The sequence below is a fragment of the Tachysurus fulvidraco genome, chromosome 7 (genome assembly GCF_022655615.1).
Source record: "Tachysurus fulvidraco isolate hzauxx_2018 chromosome 7, HZAU_PFXX_2.0, whole genome shotgun sequence".
NCBI lineage: Eukaryota > Metazoa > Chordata > Actinopteri > Siluriformes > Bagridae > Tachysurus > Tachysurus fulvidraco.
This window is the reverse complement of record NC_062524.1, coordinates 14,328,654-14,351,905: the sequence shown is the minus strand read 5'-3', so window position 1 is coordinate 14,351,905 and position 23,252 is coordinate 14,328,654. Positions and strand designations below refer to the sequence as shown.

The window sequence follows — 23,252 nt, the reverse complement described above, 5'->3', positions numbered from 1 at the left end:
TTTTTTATGATTTTTCATAATTTTAAAAAAACAATAACTTTACTGTACTACAGTGTACTGTCACCAAACTCAGATCACACATCACTGATGTCCTAATACATATACTAAAACACGTATTTGAGAGAAATGGCTTTTTGTTGATTTTTTATGATTTTTCATAATCATAAAAAATCAATAGCTTTACTGTAATACACTATACTGTCACCAAACTCAGATCACACATCACTGATGTCCTACTTGATATAGTACAACATGTATTTTGGGGAAATGTCTTTTTGTTTATTTTTTATGATTTTTCATAATAAATACAAATCAATAAAAGTATGAAAAATCATAAAAAATCAACAAAAAGACATATCCCCAAATTAAGTGTTTTAGTACATGTATTAGGACATCAGTGATGTGTGTTCTGAGTTTGATGACAGTACAGTGTATTACAGTAAAGCTATTGAATATAATTTCCATAATGGTCAATTTATTGATTTTTAATTTTATGAAAAATCATAAAAAATCAACAAAGACATTTCTCCCAAATAAGTGTTTTAGTACATGTATTAGGACATCAGTGATGTGTGTCCTGAGTTTGATGACAGTACAGTGTATTACAGTAAAGCTATTGATTTTTTATGATTATGAAAAATCATAAAAAATCAACAAAAAGACATTTCTCCAAAATAAGTCTTTTATTACATGTATTAGGACATCAGTGATGTGTGATCTGAGTTTGATGACAGTACAGTGTACTACAGTAAAGTTATTGACTGTTTTTTTAGTATTCGCTTTTCGGGTTTTGCACTTTGCAGACGGTCCCTTGGAATCTGTTTCTCAGTTGTCTGCACATAGAGTCTTGTGTATTTTGTCCACCGCGGAGGAAAGGGTTTTAGCTGCCTCTCTACATTACTAAGATAAAAAAAGAGGTGTTATTTGTGTAGTAACACCCTTTAGTTCAGGAGCTATTGACTCGGGAAACTCGAATCTGGGAATATGAGGCCAACTTTACTTAAGTCCAGCCTCATACATGTGTTGTTTATATTGCTGATATGCATAGTCAAAGTTTATGGCTTTTATGTTATTTTCTGGATAAAAGTTGGTTAAAAGTTTATTTTCTTTTGTCAAAAAAGTTCCTTATCTCAAGTTTTTATGTGAGCATAGAAATGCAAACAGTAAAATGTTGTGTTTGTACTGGAAACGTGTGTACATGTGTTTGTACAGTGATTAATGAATCAGTAAGTCTTCATTGTAAAAAAAAAAAAAACTACATTTACAACTCAAAATTTTCTAGTGACTGGTCACATCTAAATTTTTCATTTTTTTTTTACAGTGAATTGCAAGTGGATTGCAATTAGGTTAGTAGTATACAACCCTGCCCTGGGGGCTGAGCCCCCCTAAAATGAAAATTCTAGAATCGCGCCTGTATATATATATTCTGTAAATTTGTAAAGAAACAGAAATCAGATGGATGCTTTGATAAACATTTTAATTCCACACACACACACGCGCACACACACACACACACAGTTGTACAGTCTTTAATGCTCGATAATAAACTAGAACACATGCTGTTTATAGAATTTATATTAGAATTCTACTAGTCAGGTGTTAATGAGAATCACAGTGAAACACAGCAGCGGGTTTAAATAAATTTTATACACACACAGATCTTGATTATGGATTAAGGGAACAAATAGATAAGTGATGATGATGTCATAAACACTGTTTAATAATTGCTACATTTTTGAAACAACAAACTCTTTATGCTGTGTAACAATAGAGTCACTTCCGTTGTCCCCTTGTCCACTTCCTCGAGACCATTTTCCCTTTAAACCAAGTGCCACCTTATGATATTTTTTAAATGTTAAATGAGTGTTTGGTCACTGTAACATTTAGCATAGCATGTCAAACACAGACACAGAGTGAGACAGAAACAGCAGACAGTCAGACAAACAGGTGAATTTAAATACCAGGGATATAATAAGTCATTATAAAATGACTGGTGCTAATCATGCTAATGCTAATTTCTCTTGCAGTGGTTAATGTGGTTATTATATAGAGATTAGCATGAAGATGTCACTGAGTGATAACGTCACTGAAGCGAAACACAAGAACACGATTAACTGAAGTTTGATAAATAACAGCTCACAGCGTTGTTATGATGGAAATGTAAAAGTCAGATATTTATCCTGACGATAAACAAGTGATGAAAACAAACATCCTGAAAGTTTCTCAGTGAGGACGTTGTGTCACTACATCATGATAAACATCACACTAATCATTTCATCAATAAACCACTGTCCAGCTGTTCAATAAAGTGATCTCAATCAGCTAACCAGGAATATTAGTAATATTTTTGGGATAACCAACTAACCAGCTGATCTCTCTCTCTGAGGTAATACAGCACTGCGCTGTCAGCTGAGCAAGTCAGCAAACATTCATTCCTTTTTTAATTGTTGATTGTCCAATGACATCATCAGGGAGAACCACTGTCATGTCTTTAACTTGGACTGTTTTAAACTATTTTAAACAAACAAGCAAATAAATAAATAAACAAATAAATAAATAGTGTTGTGGACAAAGAGGACATAAACAAACAACATTGAAGCAGGAAGACCTGTAAAACAGGAAGGAGAGAGAGAGAGAGAGAGAGAGAGAGGCATTATGGGATTGCTTGAGCATTCTTAGTGCAGAGATAGAAGAGATAAAAAAATTAACTTTCATCATAGTTTCTCTAAATGAAGCAATGTGATACTGAAGGTCATCGTCAAGGTGATATCAGAGGTCATATTCATGTCCTATAAACCCGCTTCCTCCATCCTGCACCCTTCTGTGGAGTGCACTTCAGAGAGCTCATGTTCTTCATCTCTGCCTCGGGAAAAAGAGAGACAGGTTGAGTATAATGCTAATGTTAATGGTAATAGATTAGATACTTATAGATACTTTCACAGCTCACCTGTGTGGTGTCATCATGGGTTTGTGGCCAGATAAGTTTTTTTCCAAATGGTTTTCAGTGTCACTGACCAGCTTACTGACCGGCTCACTGACTGGCTCACTGACCGGCTCGCTGACTGGCTCACTTACTGTCTCACTGACCGGTTCACTGACTGGTTCACTGACCGGCTCACTGACCGTCTTGTTAATGGCTCGAACCTCATCAGCATCAGACTGCTCAATAAACATCACCTGAACAAGTTAATCAGAATAAATAGTGTTATTAAAATGAACCAAGAATGTTAAGCAATCTGATGGATATGTAAACAATCACATGTACCTCTGACTCGTCCCCATCACTCTTCACCACTGCTCTAGTCACCGCTTTAGAGTTGCAGATTTCTTTTCTGCCCTCCACCGATGCACACCGCCTGACTACTGCCCTCACCTGCATAGGTAATACACACCACTACTTATGCACACACCTGCACAGGTAATACACACACCACACACACCTACACAGGTAAAACACACACCTGCACAGGTAAAACACACACCTACACAGGTAAAACACACTACACACACACCTGCACAGGTAAAACACACACCTACATAGGTAAAACATACTACACACACCTGCACAGGTAAAACACACACCTACACAGGTAACACACACCACACACACACCTGCACAGGTAAAACACACACCACACACACATACACCTGCACAGTTAAAACACACACCTACACAGGTAACACACACTACACACACAAACATGCACAGGTAACGCACACACTACATACACACACACTTGCACAGGTAAAACACACCACACACGCACACACACCTGCACAGGTAACACACACCACACACACCTACACAGGTAAAACACACACCTACACAGGTAACACACAATACACACACAAACTTGCACAGGTAACACACACACTACATACACACCTGCACATGTAAAAAACACACACATACTTACACTGGTAGAACACACCACACAAACACACTTGCACAGGTAACAGACACTACACACATCTGCACAGGTAACACACACTACACACACCTACACAGGTAACACACACTACACACAAACATGCACAGGTAACACACACACACACTACATACACACACACACTTGCACAGGTAAAACACATCACACACACACCTGCACAGGTAACACACACCTACACAGGTAACACACATTACACACAAACATGCACAGGTAACACACACACTTGCACAGGTAAAACACACCACACACACACCTGCACAGGTAACACACCACACACACACCTACACAGGTAACACACACCCTACACACACACTCACACCTGCACAGGTAAAAAACACACACACCTACACTGGTAAAACACACCACACATACACACACTTGCACAGGTAACAGACATTACACACACATTAGCACAGGTAACACACACCACACACACCTGCACAGGTAACACACACTAGAAACACACACACCTGCACAAGTAACACACACCACACACACCTACACAGGTAACACACACTACACACACAAACATGCACAGGTAAAACACACACTACACACAAACTTGCACAGGTAACACACACACTACATACACACACTCTCTCACACACACACACACACACTTGCACAGGTAAAAAACACCACACACACCTGCACAGGTAAAACACCACACACACACACATACACACCTACACAGGTAAAACACACACCTACACAGGTAACACACAGTACACACCCAAACTTGCACACCTACACTGGTAAAACACACCACACATACACACACTTGCACAGGTAACACACACCACACACACCTGCACAGGTAAAACACCACACACACACCTACACAGGTAAAACACACACCTACACAGGTAACACACAGTACACACCCAAACTTGCACAGATAACACACACTCACACTACACACACTTGCACAGGTAACACAGATAACACACACTCACACTACACACACACACCAGCACAGGTAAAACACACACCACACACACACACACACACTCTTGCACAGGTAACACACACACGTGCACAGGTAACACGCCACACACACACACACTCTTGCACAGGTAACACACACGTGCACAGGTAACACACCACACACATACACACACTCACACTTGCACAGGTAACACACACCACACACACTTGCACAGGTAACATACACCACACACACCTGCACAGGTAACACACATCACACACACTTGCACAGGTAACTTACACCACACACTTGCACATGTAACATACACCACACACACTTGCACAGGTAACATACACCACACACACTTGCACTTGTAACATACACCACACACACTTGCACAGGTAACATACACCACACACACCTACACAGGTAACACACATCACACACACTTGCACAGGTAACATACACCACACACTTGCACATGTAACACACACCACACACACTTGCACATGTAACATACACCACACACCTGCACTGCATTCATTATAATTTTCTTTTTCACTTTTTGTCTTTATAATATAGTGTATTCGTGTTCTCTAACAAACCCAGGGTGTATTTAGGTGTACTTATATTAAGATTATGTAATTACACACAGGTAATAGAAATCAGATGGATCAGAAATAAATTACATCATATTTATGAATGAATTGAGACTACATAATTTTCCCCGACTTCAATATTATAGGATTGTTTGTGTAGATTCATGAAATAAAATCCTGATGAAGTCCATTTCAATTTCAGACTACAATAGTACACAGTGTGGAGAAAGTTGGAGTGAATTAGTAGTGATTAGTGCTGCACCACTACCATGACATCACAATGTCACCATATACAATTGTGCAAGTTCAAAAGGCTGTGATTTAATTAAATAAACATGGTATGTGTGTCTTTGTGTGTGTGTGTCTTTGTGTGTATGTGTATATGTGTGTATACTGAATGTGTGTGCATGTGTGTGTGAGAACGTGACAACATTCTCCTTTATAGTCTAACTGTTTACTAGTGTTTACTGTCTAAACTCATGATATGTTGATGTCTCTGTTTAGGCAGTAAAACATGGTGCAGTTTGTGGTCACATGACTGCACAGTGTGTAGAACTGTCTACTGTGAAATTGTATTCAGCCACAAAGGACTTCCAGTCAAATAGAACTACTCATTTACCAAAGTAAAAAAAGAAAGTAAAGATAGTTTGCAGAAATAATTTTATTATGAAAAAGTTATTTATTTTATGTAAGATATTAAGTGTTTCTGAAAAGAGCACTATACTGTACATATTTAAATGTAATGATTTTTTTTAAAGTTTATACTAACTGTATACTGTATGTTTAAAGTTGTAAAAAAAATTGTAGTCTGAGAAATTTTATCAGTGTTATCAGTAGTTATGGGTTAAAAATGATTGAGAAGGTACCTGTGTAACATGCAGAGTTCCCCGTTCCTCCATGTACAGTTCTTCTGCCGCAGTTCGTGGAGGAACATCAGCTTCTCCAACAACCTGTTAACAAACACAGAGATCAGGAATACACACACACACACACACACTCACAGGGTTAGGGTTAGGGATAGAAGTAAATAAAGTTCTGTCAGGACCACTTTGTCAAAAGAGAATTTATTAGATTAGATATGCATACAGTTAGTGTTGGAGGTATGGTTCTGTTCTGGGCAAGAATCCATGCGCTCGTCCGTGCGCATGCATGGACAGAGCAGGGAGAGCAGCGACTAGAGAATAGAATAGACCCCAGTATAACAGAACCACTAATCATGAATAGTATTAGATATGCTCCTTTATGCGTTTTTGGAAAGTAATAAATGAATGAATTGATAAATAATTAATTAAATAATTAGAGAGAGAGTGAGAGAAAAATATGTGGAGATTTATGACGTAAACTGGTACAACGAACATGGGTTCCGGCATGGTGGAGTCGGGGAGGGGGGAGTGTAGATCGCGGTAGCAGCGAAGCGCTAGAGCGGCTCTATTAATGGGAATTTAAATGGTCGTGTAATATGGATGTCGTAACCGGATTGGTGCGCGTTGTGGACAGCTGATTAATAGCTGATGATGTGGCCTGCCTGAACTAACACGATGCTTGATAAAGTGCACTCTTGAAGAAGCATAACAAGTAGACAAAAAACATCCCAAATCAGTAAAAAGGCCAACTTCCACCAAGTGATTAAAAACATCTTCACATATCAGCAGTTTCACAAAAAGATGATGATGATCATCATCAAACAATAAGGGAAGGAGAACTGCTGAACTCAATGAACTTCTAGAGGAAATAAAACACAGCCCACAGCAAACATTTCAAGATCAGAAACAGAAATAGAACATCTGTTCAGTCACCTCCAGTTTGATGTCCACCTCCATATTTATCATCACTCTGAGATCTTCTTCATCCGCCAATCATGGCCAGACATCTCATAAATATCATCACTGACTAGAAAAACTTTCCTCATTAAATTAAACATAAGCCAATCATAGTTAAGGACATCAACCAATTAAAAGTAACATTACTCAATAAAAAAAAAAAACAAGGAGAAAAAAACAACCTGTCCAAGCAAAATGTTAAGACAACAGTCAAACAAAAGCAGAGCATATTGTCCACACATCATTTCCTGTTTCTGCACTCTACATGGAAAGGAATTTTTGAGAAAATATATAACTTTATGGATGTGACTGTGAAGCAGAATCCCAGCTTTCAGGAGAACATGCAGCAGCAATACACAGGACTTTCATGCAAATAACACACACATCACCATCTGTGCAGGTTTGTGAAGCATGTTAGTAATCCTGCTAATTCATCTAACTATAGAACTAAAATGTCTCCCTCTTTACAGGAACTAGGAGGAGCAAAGGTGAAGCTGGGAATAAGGACCATGAGAGAAGGAAAGAAGCACCATGCTCTAATCTTACCCTCCTCAGATCATCATCATCATCATCTTCAAAATAACCATCATTATCTTCCATAACATCCCGATGAGAATGAGCTTCTACAGAAGAACAAATGCAAGATTGTAAACTTTTCTTTAGCCTGGGAGGCTCCTCTTTTTCCTCTGATGCCACTAAACCTTCCTGGATGACAAGTGCTTCCATGCAGTGCTGGAAGGAATTCTGGTTGTCTTCTTCACCAGATGTGCTTAGCCTTTCAGCAGCATGTTCTTGTGGCTTTGTGTTCATTCTATCACATTTTGCTAAATACTGATCTAGTCCCAGTTCTGAGTAACCTGAGGTTGTGGAGAGCATCTCCTGCTCTTTAGGCTGGTGGATTGCACTGTGGAGAACATGAGCATGTTCTTTCAGCATCTCCATGGTTTTAGGCTCATCAGCTTTTGGATGTGGTTTTGTGAGTGTTTCATAATCACTTTCAGATATTCTTGACTGGGTGATCTCATCAGTCAGTGGATTTTCTGTAGGAACAAGCTTTTGAAGTAATGCCAGAGCTTCATCTGTGCTTAAGGAGCGTACAGTAGTTTGGTTACATTCATAGAACCTGCAGCTGAATGGAGCCTCCTCTGAAAACTGAGATGGCAAATCAGACATAAAAGATTCTGACTGTAAATGTCTTGAGATTTCTGATGTTACTGTCCCAGGAAACTTGGTGAGGAGCTGACTAGAGGTTCTCTCTGGAGCGCAAAGTACGTCTGTGAACTCAAAGTGCTGTGTGGCTCGGACTGTATCTGGTGTTTGTGGAGAAACATCTGAGTGAGAAAATGGTGAAACATCTTGCTGAAGACCACTCTGCTCCAGAATAGAACAGTCTGATGTGATCTTCTCTTCAGTCTGGACCTCATGCTGCATTTCCGCATCTTTAGTGTAGAAATGCTGATCATTATGCAATTCATATGAAAATCCCCCCTGCTCTTGAGATTCTGCAGGAGATTCAGCATCTTGGACACCTGGTATAATTATCTGAGGAGATTTCTCTTGAGTAACAGCTTGCATCTCTATTCCAGGAATTTGAAACTCTTCATTCCAACCTTCTGATGGTTCCTGTTTCTCCATGTTTTCCTCACAATGACATACCGAATCAAACTCAGCATGTTCTCCAGCTGGGAGCTGATCAGATTCAGGATTTACAAAAACATAATCAGACTCAGAAGGTGTCCTGGTGAGATCTGGGGTACGCTGTGTCCAGTCCTCTGGAGCAGACCTTTTCATCATTTGGTCCATTGAATAACTAAGTTCCTCTCCAAGTCCCGTTTCACTCTCAGTGAGCTGTAAGCCTTTGTTAGCCTCAGAACTAGAGAGACAAGTCTGTGAGGAAGACTTCTCACTTTCTTCTATGTCACTTTTCTCATAGACAGGAGAAAGTTCATCAAGTGGAGATCCCAGGTGTTCCGCAGTATGTTCTTTGGACATACAGGTCAGAACTTCAGCTTGTTTTGACTGCCAATTTGTTGAAAGCTCACATGAAAACCTGTCAATGGAGGACTGACTGAAGTTGAAATAGTATGGCTTTGGAGCTTCTGCTGCAGGTGAGAGACTCTGGACATTGTGATTTTCAGGATCACTCAGAGCCTGATCTGCATCCTGACCCAATGGAAGTAAAGATCAAAGGTCAGTTGGATTTCACTAAAGAATATAAACACTGAACAATCTCATATATTCAGACGCTGGTGTTTCATGTAACTTTTAAACCTCGTGAATAAAAGTAAACAGAAACCTGACTGTCTTTTACTTTTTACTATAGGATTAAAATGTCTGATATTAAATGCAGTGCAGTGCATTAAACTAGAATTACTGTCACTCAAAACTCAAACTGAAATGATTTACTATTCCCTTGCAGTATGACCTTGTGGAAACCATGGTAACATGGCAACATTAACAGTAAATAAATGAGTTGATGCTACAAGCTTGCAGGTTCATTTAGTTTAATCATTCATGAAACTCACGTCTCAGTCCAGTCCACTAAACACAAATCTCAGTCCAGTCCACTAAACACCTGTCTCAACCTGGCCCACTAAACATATGTAATCCATACAATAACATTGGTTCACTGTTTTTTTTAATATACACATACAACAAACAGGGAAAATTGCTAGTTCAACTATTTCAGGAAGATGAAGGCCACTATTTTTCTTCACCCTTTGTTTGGCTCTTCAGACATCTAGGAGAGTTTCATTCCACAACCTTGGTGCCAGAACAGAAATGAATGTTGCTGTATACCTACCTCTTATGCTGAGAGATGGTGGAAGCACTTGAGCAGTGCTCGTAGATCTGATGCAGTCAGGTGCAGTACATGAAGTGAAAAGAGCTTTCTGGTAAGAGGGAGCTGGTCCATTTTTGGCTTTGTACGCAAGCATCAAAATTTTGAATCTGATGTGTGCAGTTACCGGAAGCGAGTGGAGGCTTAACCCAGCTGTCTCAATCCAGTCCACTAAAATCAATACACTCAATCCACCCTTCTCAGTCCAGTCCACTAAACACACATCTCAGTCCAGTCCACTAAACACACGTCGCAGTCCAGCCCACTAAACGCACGTCTCAGTCCACCCCACTAAACACACATCTCAGTCCAGTCCACTAAACACACGTCACAATCTAGACCACTAAACACACGTCTCAGTCCAGTCCACTAAACACGCGTCTCAGTCCAGTCCAATAAACACGTCTCATGACTAAAATACTTTACAAAATACCAAATAACTGAGGTGCAGTGAAATGTTAATGATATGTGTTTAGATGTAACAATATTACTGTGCTCATTACTCACTGGGAGAAAAGAACAATGTTAAGACATTTAAACTCAGCACATTAATCTGTAAAAAAGGGACTTACTGGTCCATGTGGAGGCAAATGTGTTGAGTCCATTTCACCCTGCTGACATGTCCACACATCTCTGTAATACACAGGCAACCTAAATGTTAAACTTAACAACACTTACAGTATACAAGTGTAAAATATAACAGACATGAGATTAGAAAAAACTTAGATGAAACATGTAATTTACCCCATTTCAAGATACTTAATATTAATAAGTTAGTAATAATAGTAAGAATGAATTAGTAATTATTAATAATTTTAAAAAATAAGGACTCACTGTGTCACCTCCAGCTCCTCTAGCATATCCCCATGAATACTCTCAGAGTGGGCCTGACCTACAGGCTCTGCCCAGGAAGGAATGTCGAGCAGTGAGGCCACTGATAGGTCCTCCTCTGACACTGCAGCTGGGGGCTTCTGGGAAACATCCACTTTCCTCACCATCCGGGGACTGACCTCCTGTACTGAGGACATAGCTGTACATGCACACACGCACACACACACACATCCTTGCGTTTGTATTATAGTGTTATTGTAGTGTTTCCGCAGATACATAAAGACCACAGTAATCAAGTCAGATTCTGATACATACTGAGAGAATATAAAGAAACACAGAGTGCCTGATCCTGGCATTCCTCCATTGCTCTGTGTATGTGTGTATGTGTATGTATATGTGTGTGCTGTACTGAACCTTCACTGTGGTCCAGGGTTTTCTCAATCTCAGCGTATGTTCTGGACGTTTGTTCTTGCACTGATTTGTTGAGCTGAGTCTTGATGAGGTGGACAATATCCATGCGGTTTATTTTAGTCAATTTCTTTGACAGAGAGTCCTCTGAACACACAAACACACAGTATTAATGGTGTACACTACAGGACTGTAATTAAGGCTAACAGATAAAAGACTGACCTGTGGCGTGTTTGCCTTCACGCTCAGTCCAGCGCTGTAGAAGTGCGGCACTCTGTTCCTGTAGTGAATTTGGGTTCTCTGCTCGAACCTGCTGAACTTCATTCTCATTGAATTCAAACTCTTTAGCCAACTCTATAAATGATAACACAGCCAATGACTGGGCTTCAGGAAATTACTGGGGAACTCATTTATTAAGTCATCAGAAAATACTAATAAAATAATTAAGCAGAGAAAATTCGAATGCACATAAAAAATAGAAATGTTTGGAGATGACAATTAGAGCCACAAATGTCTTGGCTGATCATTTAATTTCACTGAACTTTTCCTGGACCTGATGATGTCACAGCTAACTTGAGTTCATAACTCACCTGTCCAGCTAAAGCCAAGAAGATCAGCAATGATGGACAAAACCTCCTCTTTACGATCAGCATCATTATTCCAGTCCACTGTGAACGTCACGCAGTAACATTTTTATTATCAGATATATTACAAATGAATATAATAGGGTATGACATAACGGTTTATTAAAAATGTTAACAGTCTGAGATATAACAAATAAGAAAAAGAAAAAGAAAAAAGAAATATGATTTTAAAAAATGATTATTGAGTCCCACATTAATGCATATTCCCTGTTCTGTCTGGATTTGAATGCATGCTAAAATGATGGAAATTATTACAGTGGAAAAAACCTTGAAAAGTCAATCTTGAGATTTGAACATTTATATGAATATGAGCATTAAAAAAAATCGACAGGATATAGCACACGCATAACTCCACATACAGACCTAAGAGCACAAGGGATGATGCAAACACCACAGGACAGGACAGGACAGGACAGGACAGGACAGGACTGGAACAAACAAAAAGTGAGGGAGGAACTAAGGGTTCATTTTTAAGGGTTGGGAAGAAGGGCCATAAACCACGTAGGTACCTTTACTCTGATCTGGACTACTGCTCTCTGAGAGTCGCTGCATCTGCGTCTCTACACAATCTTCCCAGTTTGGTCTTGATTCAAATATGTCATCTCCTAAAGAGGGGGTTTGGAACTGTGCTGACTTTCTGTCTCCATCAAGGACAGTTCTGGGACTGCCCATATCACAACTCCCTTCATGACTATGTTGAGGTTGACCTGGAGGAAGTGCACTTAATGTTGTTTGTTCTACAAATTCAGGTATTTTGGATGCAAGAGACATTGGTTTTACTGAAGAAGGCACACCACTGATGAAGTCAGAGACATCGATATCCGCCTCTGATTTTGGCCTTCGGTTTTGCTCAATAGAATCACCTTTACCCAAAATGCTGTCAAAGCTGGTTGCTTTCACTGGAATCTTTGATTTTGGTTTCCGATTTTCAGGTTCTGCAGCAAAATTTTTGGGTGAGCTGAGAGCAGATTGTGATGATTTTTTCAATGTCTTTACAAAAGGTTGCGTAAGACCTTCTTGAGAAGGTGTAGGAATTTCAATAACTGAGTGCTGATCGTCCTCTGCTGATGAATCCGATGATTCCATATCCTGCTCAGAGTAGATGGATCGTGTCACTGTAGAAGTGGCAGTATCAATGTCAGCTATTGAGGAATCGAATCCCAGCACTTTCTCTTTTGTTCTGTCTGAGTCACTGTGACTTTCTAAATCTCTGGGAGCATCTGAAACACCAGTGATATCCTGAGGTAAATCTTCCCTTTTTGAATCAATTGAAACTTCAAGTGAGGTTTCACATTCCCTGACTTGCACACTAAGACTGTACTCAGAAGGATCCTCACTTATGGGGAAAAAGACAAATGCATCCTGCTCTTCCTCCATGCTCCTTCTGCTCATATCTATAGCACCACCTCTTGTCATTTCAAATAGTTTTCCCTCCTGGAACAGAAAAGGGTTCGGCTGCCCATTTTCTGTAGGAGTCCGAGCAGGAGGAATTTCAGGGGTTGACTCCTGAGACTGAGAGTCTGTGGACTGCAAAGGGATTTTTTGCTCATCAACTTCAAGCTGCAAATTGAAGCTTTCATGTTCTACCAACTCTGCATTCCAAGGCACTATCTCTCCCTGAAACGGATATTCTTCCATAGCTTTCCCATAGTTTACAGAACACACAATATCTATAGAAGACTGATTCATTTCTACAGTTTTCTCATCGATGATGTGACACTCAATATCAGAGATGCTATCAGGTCTGCCGTCCATTAGTACTGCACCTGAATCCTCAGCCAAAGCCACCATTATGTCAGCCTTGTCTTCTATAATGAGGCACCCAGGAGAAAAGATTTCATGGCTCAGCTCCTTTTTTTCAATGAGAATTTGCATAGGTAACACTTCCATCTCCATCTCTGAAGCTCTATATTCATGACTGTAAGTACACTCTGAAATCTCACTCAGGGTTTGTTCAGGTTCATCTCCTGGTACATCAATCAATGGTGAGTCATTGTGCTGCTCTGACTGTTGATATGAAGACAAAACAATGCTGGACTCAGGTCCACACTTCTGTTTTATGTCTTCCTCTTCATCATATAGTGGACGATCACAGGACTGATGATCTTCTTCCTTTTCCTTTAGCTCATCACCTCTATCTTGGGATGAAGTGGTGAAATCAAATCTAACCTTTCTCATTTTGGTTTCCTTTTCAATTTCATCAAAGACTCGGATTTTTGCTGCCATCTTGAACATCTTTTCTTCAGAAGTGAACTGCTTTTTTACTTCACTGATTTCCTGAACCTCATAATTTTCCTCTAAAGACTGTTGAAAAGGCACCAATGGCTCAGTATCAGGAAGTTCAGAATTTATGTATGCATTATCCTCATTTGAAATTACAGCTTCTCTTTGGATTGTCATTTCATTATTAATTTCCAGCTTTAGGTTTTCTGTCAGACTTTCTGCATCCTGAATGTTTTGCGAATCATTATTGGTTTGATATAACAGCTCTGAGCTTTTGGCATCCGGCCTCTGGTCTGTAGGACTTGACTCTAAAGAATCAGGACATGGAATGTCCTTGGTTGGACTTGGCTCAATGGAGTCAGGTGATTTATGAGAAGACAAATCCTCCTCCTCCAGTGAGTCTCCTTGGCATACACTTTTTGGATCGCTCATTATAGGCATTAGGTCTATTAAATTGTCTGGTCTAGACACTGTGTGCTGAATTTCCTGAAATCTTTCATGCTTGTCAGTTTCTACAGAGTAAAGCTCAGTAAAGTAAAGTAAAGTTCCACTCATCTGTTTAGCTTCTTCATCTGGAGAAACTTTGTAGCTGTCATGTAGACCATGAGCTATATGGTCTGGACTTTTTGAAGGTGCCAACTTTTCCAAAACAGTCATAAAGCCATGGTGGTCTTCCACCTCTGTCTTCTGTAAATAAGTATCCTCAAGCACTGTTTGGACTGGACTTTTGATTTCTGTTGAGGAATTCTGCAGTGAGTCAAGCTCTTTAGCAGGCATAGACTCCTGGGGGTCTGCCTGGTAGGCACTTTTAGGACCACCCATTATTACTGGTGATTGGTCACAAAGGTTAATACTATAGACCTTTCGTTGAATTTCCTGAAATTCTTCAGACTCAGCAGTTTCCTCAGAAGAAACCTCAATAATATCTCTAGTTTCCCGAGTTTCCTTAAGTGAATAAACTTTATAAGTGTCCTCTAGATCCTGAACTGGACTATCCAGTCCCACATTAATGCATAATCCCTGTTCTGTCTGGATTTGTGTTTGGACCTCAATAGGTGAAAACTGTTCTGCTGTAGTGTTATACACTTGCTGTTCATCTTCCTTTGTCTCTGGTAAACCTGTTTGCTCTGTTTGGACTGGAGTTTTGTTTGATGGTACCTGCACAGAATCAAGGAACTTTTCAGTAAAGAAATCCTCCTTAACAGGTATCCGTTCCTGTGAGTCTAATTTACAGCCAATTTCAGGATCACTGGTTATGTGCTGTAAGTCATTTAAGGTGTCAGGGCTTATAGACAACGTGGAATGAGGCTTTTGCAGAATTTCCTGAAATTTATCAGAGGAAATCTCATGAATTTCTTTAGTATGTTTAGTTTCCTCAGGTACAGAAGCCTTATAGGTGTCATCAATATTCTGAACTGAAAAGACAGATTCATAAGTATAACCTATTTCCTCCCCTGCATGAGACTGTGTTTGTGTTTCTGCAACAGTTGTCTTTTCCATTGTAGTTATATTCACATGCTGGACCTTCTCTGTTTCATGTGCAAGAGTTTCCTCAAGTTCTGTTTGGAATGGTTTAATTTCTGTTGACAAAAGCTGCACAGAGTCAAAAGGGTTATTAGAAGAGACATCCTGCTTATCAGGTGTCATGTCAGGCGAGTTAACTTTCAGATCACTTATCGTAGGCTGTGGGTCTTCCAGGCCATGTGGTCTAGATGACAATTCTTCAGACTCATCAAATGAAACCTCTTCACTACATATGTTCTGACTTTCAATCTGAAAACTGATTTCCTGTTCTTTTTTGACTTGGCTTTTAATATCACTGGGTGACTTTTGTATGAACTCCGGCTCTGTATGGGCTGGACTTTTATAAAATGTCATTTGAATTGTGTCTTTTCGCACCCCCTCTTTTTCATCAATCTCTTGGGTTTCTTCGATGCTTATTTTTTCTGCACTTCTTGGACTTCCACTTTCTGGGGATGCAAATTGCATTGCACTCTTCTCCTCAGGCTGGTCCTCTGGCTCTGTGGGTGATTTAATCTTCTGGTCACTTACAATTAGATTTTCTGTTTCTTTATCTTCTTCATAAGCTTCATACTCTCCTAAGCTTGTTCTAGGTGTCCTGCTCCAGAACACAGTGTCAGTAAATTCTCCACCTGCTTGCACCTTGGGGTTTTCATTTATTTCCACATTATGAATTACAGTTGGAATAAATTTCTCACTCTGGACAATTGTGGAAGCAAATCTGACTGCTGGCTTTGGTTTGTATGAATGCTGTTTCTCAACTGTGTGCTCCACCTGATCACTATCTTCTATAGTGCGTTTCTCACTGTATGATGTGACTGTCGATGGACCTGCTGCCTGGATAAATAGTTGATACTCTGGACTGTCCTCTAGTTCTTCCTTTATAACAGCACTGAAGTCTTCAGAAGGTTTCCGGTCTGGACTAATCTGTGGTTCTTCAGATGTTCTCCGGTTATGGCCGGTGCTTAGTTTTTTATAGTGCAGAATTTCAGGACCACACTGTTCTTCCTCAAGGCACCACACTTCCACAGTTATTGTTGAGTCTTTAGCTTTCATTTTCTCATGTTCCTTAGAGGATTGTTTAGTTTGTATAATTTTATCTTCACTGATTAATATCTGTTCTTTACCCTCTTCCTCATAACCAGATGACATATTTGAAGTTTCTCCTGACTCACAACACTGATTTCTGTCTTCATCTGGTGCTAGATGTAGTTCTTTACTAGCATTAACAAGTGTGTTCTCACTGATCAACCTGCTTGGTCTAATGGAGTCTGTGTTACTTTCCTTTGTATCCTCTAATGTTCTTTGTACCTGCTTCTGTATAATTTCATTACTAATCACTGTCTTATTTTGTTGAGATTGGTCATGGATTATTTGTGATGATTCTAACATGATGCTCTGATAATCGATCTCTTCTGCTGATGGTTTAATTCCTGAGGTTTGTAGGTCAGATTTCTGAGCTTTTTTAGTATCCTCAGTGACATCTTCAGATGCGAGCACCAGATTAGTAATCACTTTATGTTCAAAAAGTCCAGATTTGCTCGTTGATGGGTCCTGTCCAGTTTGAAATGCTTTCATGAGCTCCTTCACAGACATTGAGTGCTCTATTCTCTCAGACTGAGACTGAGGGGATTTTGGAGATTTAGGAGGTAAAGTATATTTTTCTTCCTTAGTCAAAAAGGTTTTGCTCTGAATAGCAGTCACTCGTCTCACCTCTCTAACTTTGCCACTCTCTTTCATTTCCTCCTCTTCCACCTTCTTCTGAAGTGCTTTGACTTTGTCTTTGATGGACCCAATGGGAGTCTCGACAACTTTAGGAGACACAGGAGGCACTTCAATCTCAGAGTCTCCAAGAAGTGTGTCTCCATCGAGTGATTCCTCAGAGCTCATCCTCTCCAGCTCATCTTCAGAGCTACAGCTTATGAACTCTCTCTCTTTAAGCTTCTTTCTTGCAGGTTTTTTTATTCGTGGAGGATGGCGCTTCCGAGGTAGCACAACTTCTGTAAATATCTCTTCAGTGATACTCTCTTCTTGGACAGGATCAGCAGTCACCGGCAGGTGCTGGAGATAGCACTCCAAATCTGTACTAAGATGTGAAATGATTTCAGATGCATCCTTTTGGGGTGCAGAACTGCAGTCAGTTGCTCTTGTGATTCTGACCTCTTTCAGTATAGGTTCAGTCACCTGGCTTTTCTCTTCTGCTGCCTCTTTATTACATTTAGATTTGTCAGTTTCTTCACCAAAGTTTACAACACTCAGAATCTTTTCCACCTTCTCCAAGTCCTCTTTGACCTTTTCAACCATCTCAAATGGCTCTTCATCTTCTACTCCGTATATTAATCCATCAGCTAGAGACGGCTCTGAAACCTCTTTGGTCAGGAAGCCAGATATTTTAATAAGGTCCTGTTTCATTTCTGAAACATCTGAGAGAAGATCAGGACTGGCGAGTGTCGCCGGATCATGAACCATGTGTGTGTGCAGTGTGGAGAAATCTGTAGATTCAGTTTCATCCTCATCTTCAGTAAGACAGATTTACAGAACAAAAGGGAAATGAAGGGGACAAAAGACATTTGATAACTGGTCAGCACAGGTGAAATACAGTCAAATGTGGGGTAAATTTCATTAATATTTAAATCATCATAATAAATCATTATTTCATTAAATCATCCACACTGATGGATCCAGGGATCTATAGATAGCAGCTAAGCATTGAGAAATAAAGTCAATGTGCTATGAAACACATTTTCATAAAATAACTTGCTTAAATATTTGAGCTAAATTTGAGTTTTTATATACCCACAAAAGAGTGATGAGGAAGAAGAAGAAGAAGAAGAAGAAGAGGAAGAGTTACAGAAACCTGAACCACAAAGTGAAACATAGACAATCTCAAGATTGTTCAGAAACAGAAACACACAATACCCAAGGATTTAACATGAAGCCCTTGCGATAATAATAATAATAATAATAATAATAATAATAATAATAATAATAATAATAATAATAATAATAATAATAATAAATAATAATAATTTAATTTATATTATTAACAATAGTTATTATTATTATTATTATTATTATTATTATTATTATTATTATTATTATTATTATTATTATAAAGATTAAGATTATATCTCTTTAGATTGAGTGTGAAAATGAAGCATCAACAAAGTGATGATGTGCAAGTCAAGTTATTTTCATGCATGGCAAGAGATGAGTGTTTATGGAGTTAAATCATTTATAAAAAATAAAACAATTTCCATTTAATCCAAATGAACAGTAAAGTGAGATGTGATGAGTGTGAGCTGTGTTTAGTTTAATTGTTATGTGTTAAATTTCAATGTGTTCAATGTGTGAAATGTTATATTTAAAAAACCCAAATGCTCACTTTTATTCATTATTTATAGCATTAATAAGAGATCACTGTGGCCTGATAATCAGAAAGAAACATGAACTTAAACTCATTTCTGTCCCTAAACTCACTACAGACTTGGAGCACTTGTCTGTCTAGTGTGTGTGCGCTGTTAGCTGTTAGCCAGGCAGCTTGCTTATTAGATAGCATCAGCTGTAGATGTTAGAATGCAGTGTGAAATAACTGGGGACAAGACAGGAATTGGTCTGTGAAACAGTATTGGAATAAAGCCACATCTGTATATTTTAAAATTACATTATCTTTATATTTTTGTTTTGGAATTCTGAGTAAAGCAGAAATGAAAGGTGAGGAAAGGGTGTGTGTGTGTGTCAGCCACAGCAACAGGATCCATTAAAGCACACTGTTAACATCAGTCTGATAATTCATTGTAAATGATCATTTAATGTCTGCAACGTTCACAGAATAAAGATAACATTTATTTAGAGAGTAAAACACTCAGGCTTACATTTGTCCTGTGTCTTCTCACTCTGTAAAGGAAAAACATTCACATATGACTTTACATACGCACACACACAAACACACACACAAACGCAAACAACACACAAACAAACACACAAACACACACACACACAGGCACACACAAACACACAGGCACACACACACAGGCACACAAAAACACACACAAACCCTCACACGCAAACACACACGCACAAACACACAAACACAAACACACACACACACACACAATCACCCAAACACACACAAACACATACATACACACACACACGTACACACACAGGTACACATGTACACACATATACAGACACAAACAAACACACACACACACACACACAAACTCAAACACATACAAACGCACACATAGGTACACATGTACACACATACATAGACACAGACAAACACACACATACACAAACACACAGGTGCACACATACATACATACAAACAAACAAAAACTCACAGACACACACAAGTACACACACGCAAACTCAAACACACCTACACACAGGTACACATACACACAAAAACAAAAACACACAAACATCTAATACTGTAGATATCTAATAAAGGTTTGGTGTGATTTTACCTCTTCATCAGCATCCTGATCTGAATCAGAATCCTAAAAACAAAATGTAAAAATATATATGTGAACATTGTCAAAACATACTGGAACTACACACACACACACACAAACACACACACACACACACACACACACACACACACACACACACACACACCAACACCAATATTCTTTTATCCAAGTCTCTTCTATAAGTAATGCCTTATCTGATTTTTACTATAAGTTTTCAGTCTTATTACTGTATATGAGGCTAAACTAACTTATTTTCTTAGTTCTTAGCTCCATGTGGTTCTATGTAGCTCCATGACGCTGGATTCATGGTTCATTTCATTATGTTCTACATCAGAGTTGAACTGACAATAAAAGCTTCTTGACTTGTATTTAACATTGTATTTAAAAGTCATGCTACTTTTGTGTTTGGTCACTTTATCTAAAACAGTTCTAGGGTTGTTCTGATGTCTTCTGTAGCACAATTCCAGATATTAGGCGTACAGTAGTGTAATAATCATGTTCCATTACCAGAGCTGTGATGGTAGTCAGGAATTATAACACTTATGTCTGTGCTGGTTGGAGTGTGAAATACACTAGTGAAAAAATAATCAGAGCTCTCTCTCTCTCTCTCTCTCTCTCTCTCTCTCTCTCTCTCTCTCTCTCTCTCTCTCTCTCTCTCTCTCTCTCTCTGTCTCTGTCTCTCTCTCTCTCTGTGTGTGTGTGTGTTTGTGTGTGTGTGTGTGTCTGTGTGTGTCTGTGTGTGTGTCTGTGTGTGTTACCTTTGAGTAAACAGGAAGTGTGATGTTCAGGTTGCAGATGGCATTTTGGTTCAGGCTGCGATAAGTTCTTGGCTCTTTGGTAAATGAAAGTCGTCCACATGGCTCCTGTGCACTGTCACGGATCTGATCGATCGATCGATCGATCAATCAATCAATCAATCAATCAATCAGCTCTAAATATTTATTGCCTGTTTATTAGTGCAGAATGTGTGTCTTATTCCATGTCTCACTGTGTGAAAATGTGAATGTACCTTGATGAAGAGAGCAAGACGGTTCTCCTTGAAGGCATAAAAGCTGAAGACATGGTGCTGCCCACTTTTAGTCAGAGGAACAAGATTTCCAAAACAATCCACAAAAATGGGTTTTCCTTCCAAAACCTGAAACACAGTGACCATCTGAAATTACAAATACACTGAACACACAAGGTGGAGATCAGATCATTAACACAGTTCTTCTGCTTAACTCATTTACCTCTGAGACCTAATGAATATTGTTTAACTCTCTAACTCGGTTCTAATGTACCTTCACCACTCACTCATCTCTGATCACACGCACACACAGATACTCACACAGACACACAGATTCACACACAGACACACACTAACACACACACACACACACGTACTTACCACAGACACCTTCACCAGACACACACTCACTTACACACACCTTCACCGGACACACACTCACTTGCACACACCTTCGCCACACACTCAGCTGTGCTTTGTATCTGCATGTGACTAGAAACACGAAACGATGCAGGTTTCATTCTGAGTGAAAAACACACAGGAAGTGTGTTTTCTGTCGTGCCCCTATACTCTATACTGCCACGATACCTCCACATCTCTGCTGCGTGCCACCTCAGTGAAGTTCTCCTGCTGTTCTAGAGTCTTGTCCATCTTGTCATCGGTCATGCAGAAACAGCGCAGCCGTGCCTCAATCAGGTCCAATGTCTTCGCGAAGATGACAAACTTGGCCATGTAGGGAACACAGATGATCTCCTTATATAACTGCGTGCAGAACGTCACTGACTCCTGAGACTGCCGGCAGTCTATAAGCCAGAACCTAAGAACCGTCCCCAGGAGAAAAATCACCATCAGCTCTGTGGTTCCACAAGGGTGTGAATTTTAATCCTTATTAGACTTCACTACTGTTTTTAATGTCTAAAGTGGTAACAGGAAAAAAGAGAGAACAAAGTACTAAAACTAGGGAAACTAGAACAAGGGACTAGAGGAACCTGCTGAGACGTTCTGAGAGGAGACACTCACCGAGCCGAGACATTGGTGGTGAAGGACACACACTGATTAATGAAGGTGAGAGGAGTTGAACCAGTGATGTCCTCCCACTGTGCTGGTGTGGTACCTCCTACACACACACACACACACACATACACACACACACACACAGAGACCCATTTATTCTTGAGAGGACCTTCCAGTGACACAATAATTAATGCAGCTTTTTGATCTATGCTAAATTTTTGTTTAAAAAAAAACCACATATACATACACTAACACACACCTGTGATGCTGCACAGTAAACGCAGAGTGGGTGTTTCCCCCAGCATGCCACTGCTGCCCTCGTTAGTGGAGGTTTTGGGAATGGGTATTGTCATAGTAATGGGTTTGTGGAATTTGCGTCTCCGAGGCTCCAGAGTAACAATGGGGCTGAATGTTGCCTTATTACCTAGAATCCTCTTCACTACCTCAGCACCTACTGGCTGAGCCTGTTACACAATACACAGAAAGAGCTTATCATTGTGTGTGTGTGTGTGTGTGTGTGTGTGTGTGTGTGTGTGTGTGTGTGTGTGTGTGTGTGTGTGTGTTGAGTGTGTGTGTGAGTGCTACCTGTAGTCCGACACGGATCCGCTTGGTCAGAGCACCTTCGGGAAACACTGCTTGCACTTGAGGAACCAATGAACTGCTGAGAACACCCCCCTCTGGGCCAATCAGGTGACTGTCCTGCTGTATCCGAGAAACTACCGCAAAGAACTGTGGGAAATCACGAGTGATAATGCGGCAGATGCGCTTCTTCTCCAGCTCCTCAGGTGAGTCCAATTCTGAACCAGCACAACAGCACAGCATTATGAGGGCATCTTTTTTAGTGAAAGCAAATCTACTGAGGTTTAGGGCTTGGAGGTCTGGGGTTTCATCCTCACTAATGGTGCTGAGCATCTGGGTCAGATCCTAATTGCTTGTCTTTGACATTAATTATGGTTAGGGATTAGTGAGGATTAGCAGACAGTAA

General features: G+C 39.7%; 1 protein-coding gene across 1 annotated transcript in view; it reads right to left on the bottom strand.

Moving 5' to 3' along the window:
• Positions 1-1,449: 1,449 nt before the first annotated feature.
• The window catches only part of ank2a (ankyrin 2a, neuronal), a 50,272-nt gene continuing 28,469 nt past the window's right edge, over positions 1,450-23,252 (bottom strand). Inside the window, exons 31-49 of the mRNA XM_047816005.1 lie at positions 22,853-23,064; positions 22,527-22,731; positions 22,274-22,370; positions 21,842-22,070; positions 21,257-21,382; positions 21,006-21,128; positions 20,239-20,271; positions 19,639-19,660; positions 12,529-18,279; positions 11,966-12,043; positions 11,598-11,729; positions 11,382-11,522; positions 10,971-11,166; positions 10,709-10,769; positions 7,844-9,460; positions 6,344-6,427; positions 3,266-3,373; positions 2,948-3,177; positions 1,450-2,859 (exon numbers count right to left, since the gene is read on the bottom strand). Coding sequence (XP_047671961.1) covers positions 2,790-2,859; positions 2,948-3,177; positions 3,266-3,373; positions 6,344-6,427; positions 7,844-9,460; positions 10,709-10,769; positions 10,971-11,166; positions 11,382-11,522; positions 11,598-11,729; positions 11,966-12,043; positions 12,529-18,279; positions 19,639-19,660; positions 20,239-20,271; positions 21,006-21,128; positions 21,257-21,382; positions 21,842-22,070; positions 22,274-22,370; positions 22,527-22,731; positions 22,853-23,064 — 9,515 coding nt within the window. The 3' untranslated portion in view covers positions 1,450-2,789. The remainder of the gene's footprint in view (positions 2,860-2,947; positions 3,178-3,265; positions 3,374-6,343; positions 6,428-7,843; positions 9,461-10,708; positions 10,770-10,970; positions 11,167-11,381; positions 11,523-11,597; positions 11,730-11,965; positions 12,044-12,528; positions 18,280-19,638; positions 19,661-20,238; positions 20,272-21,005; positions 21,129-21,256; positions 21,383-21,841; positions 22,071-22,273; positions 22,371-22,526; positions 22,732-22,852; positions 23,065-23,252) is intronic.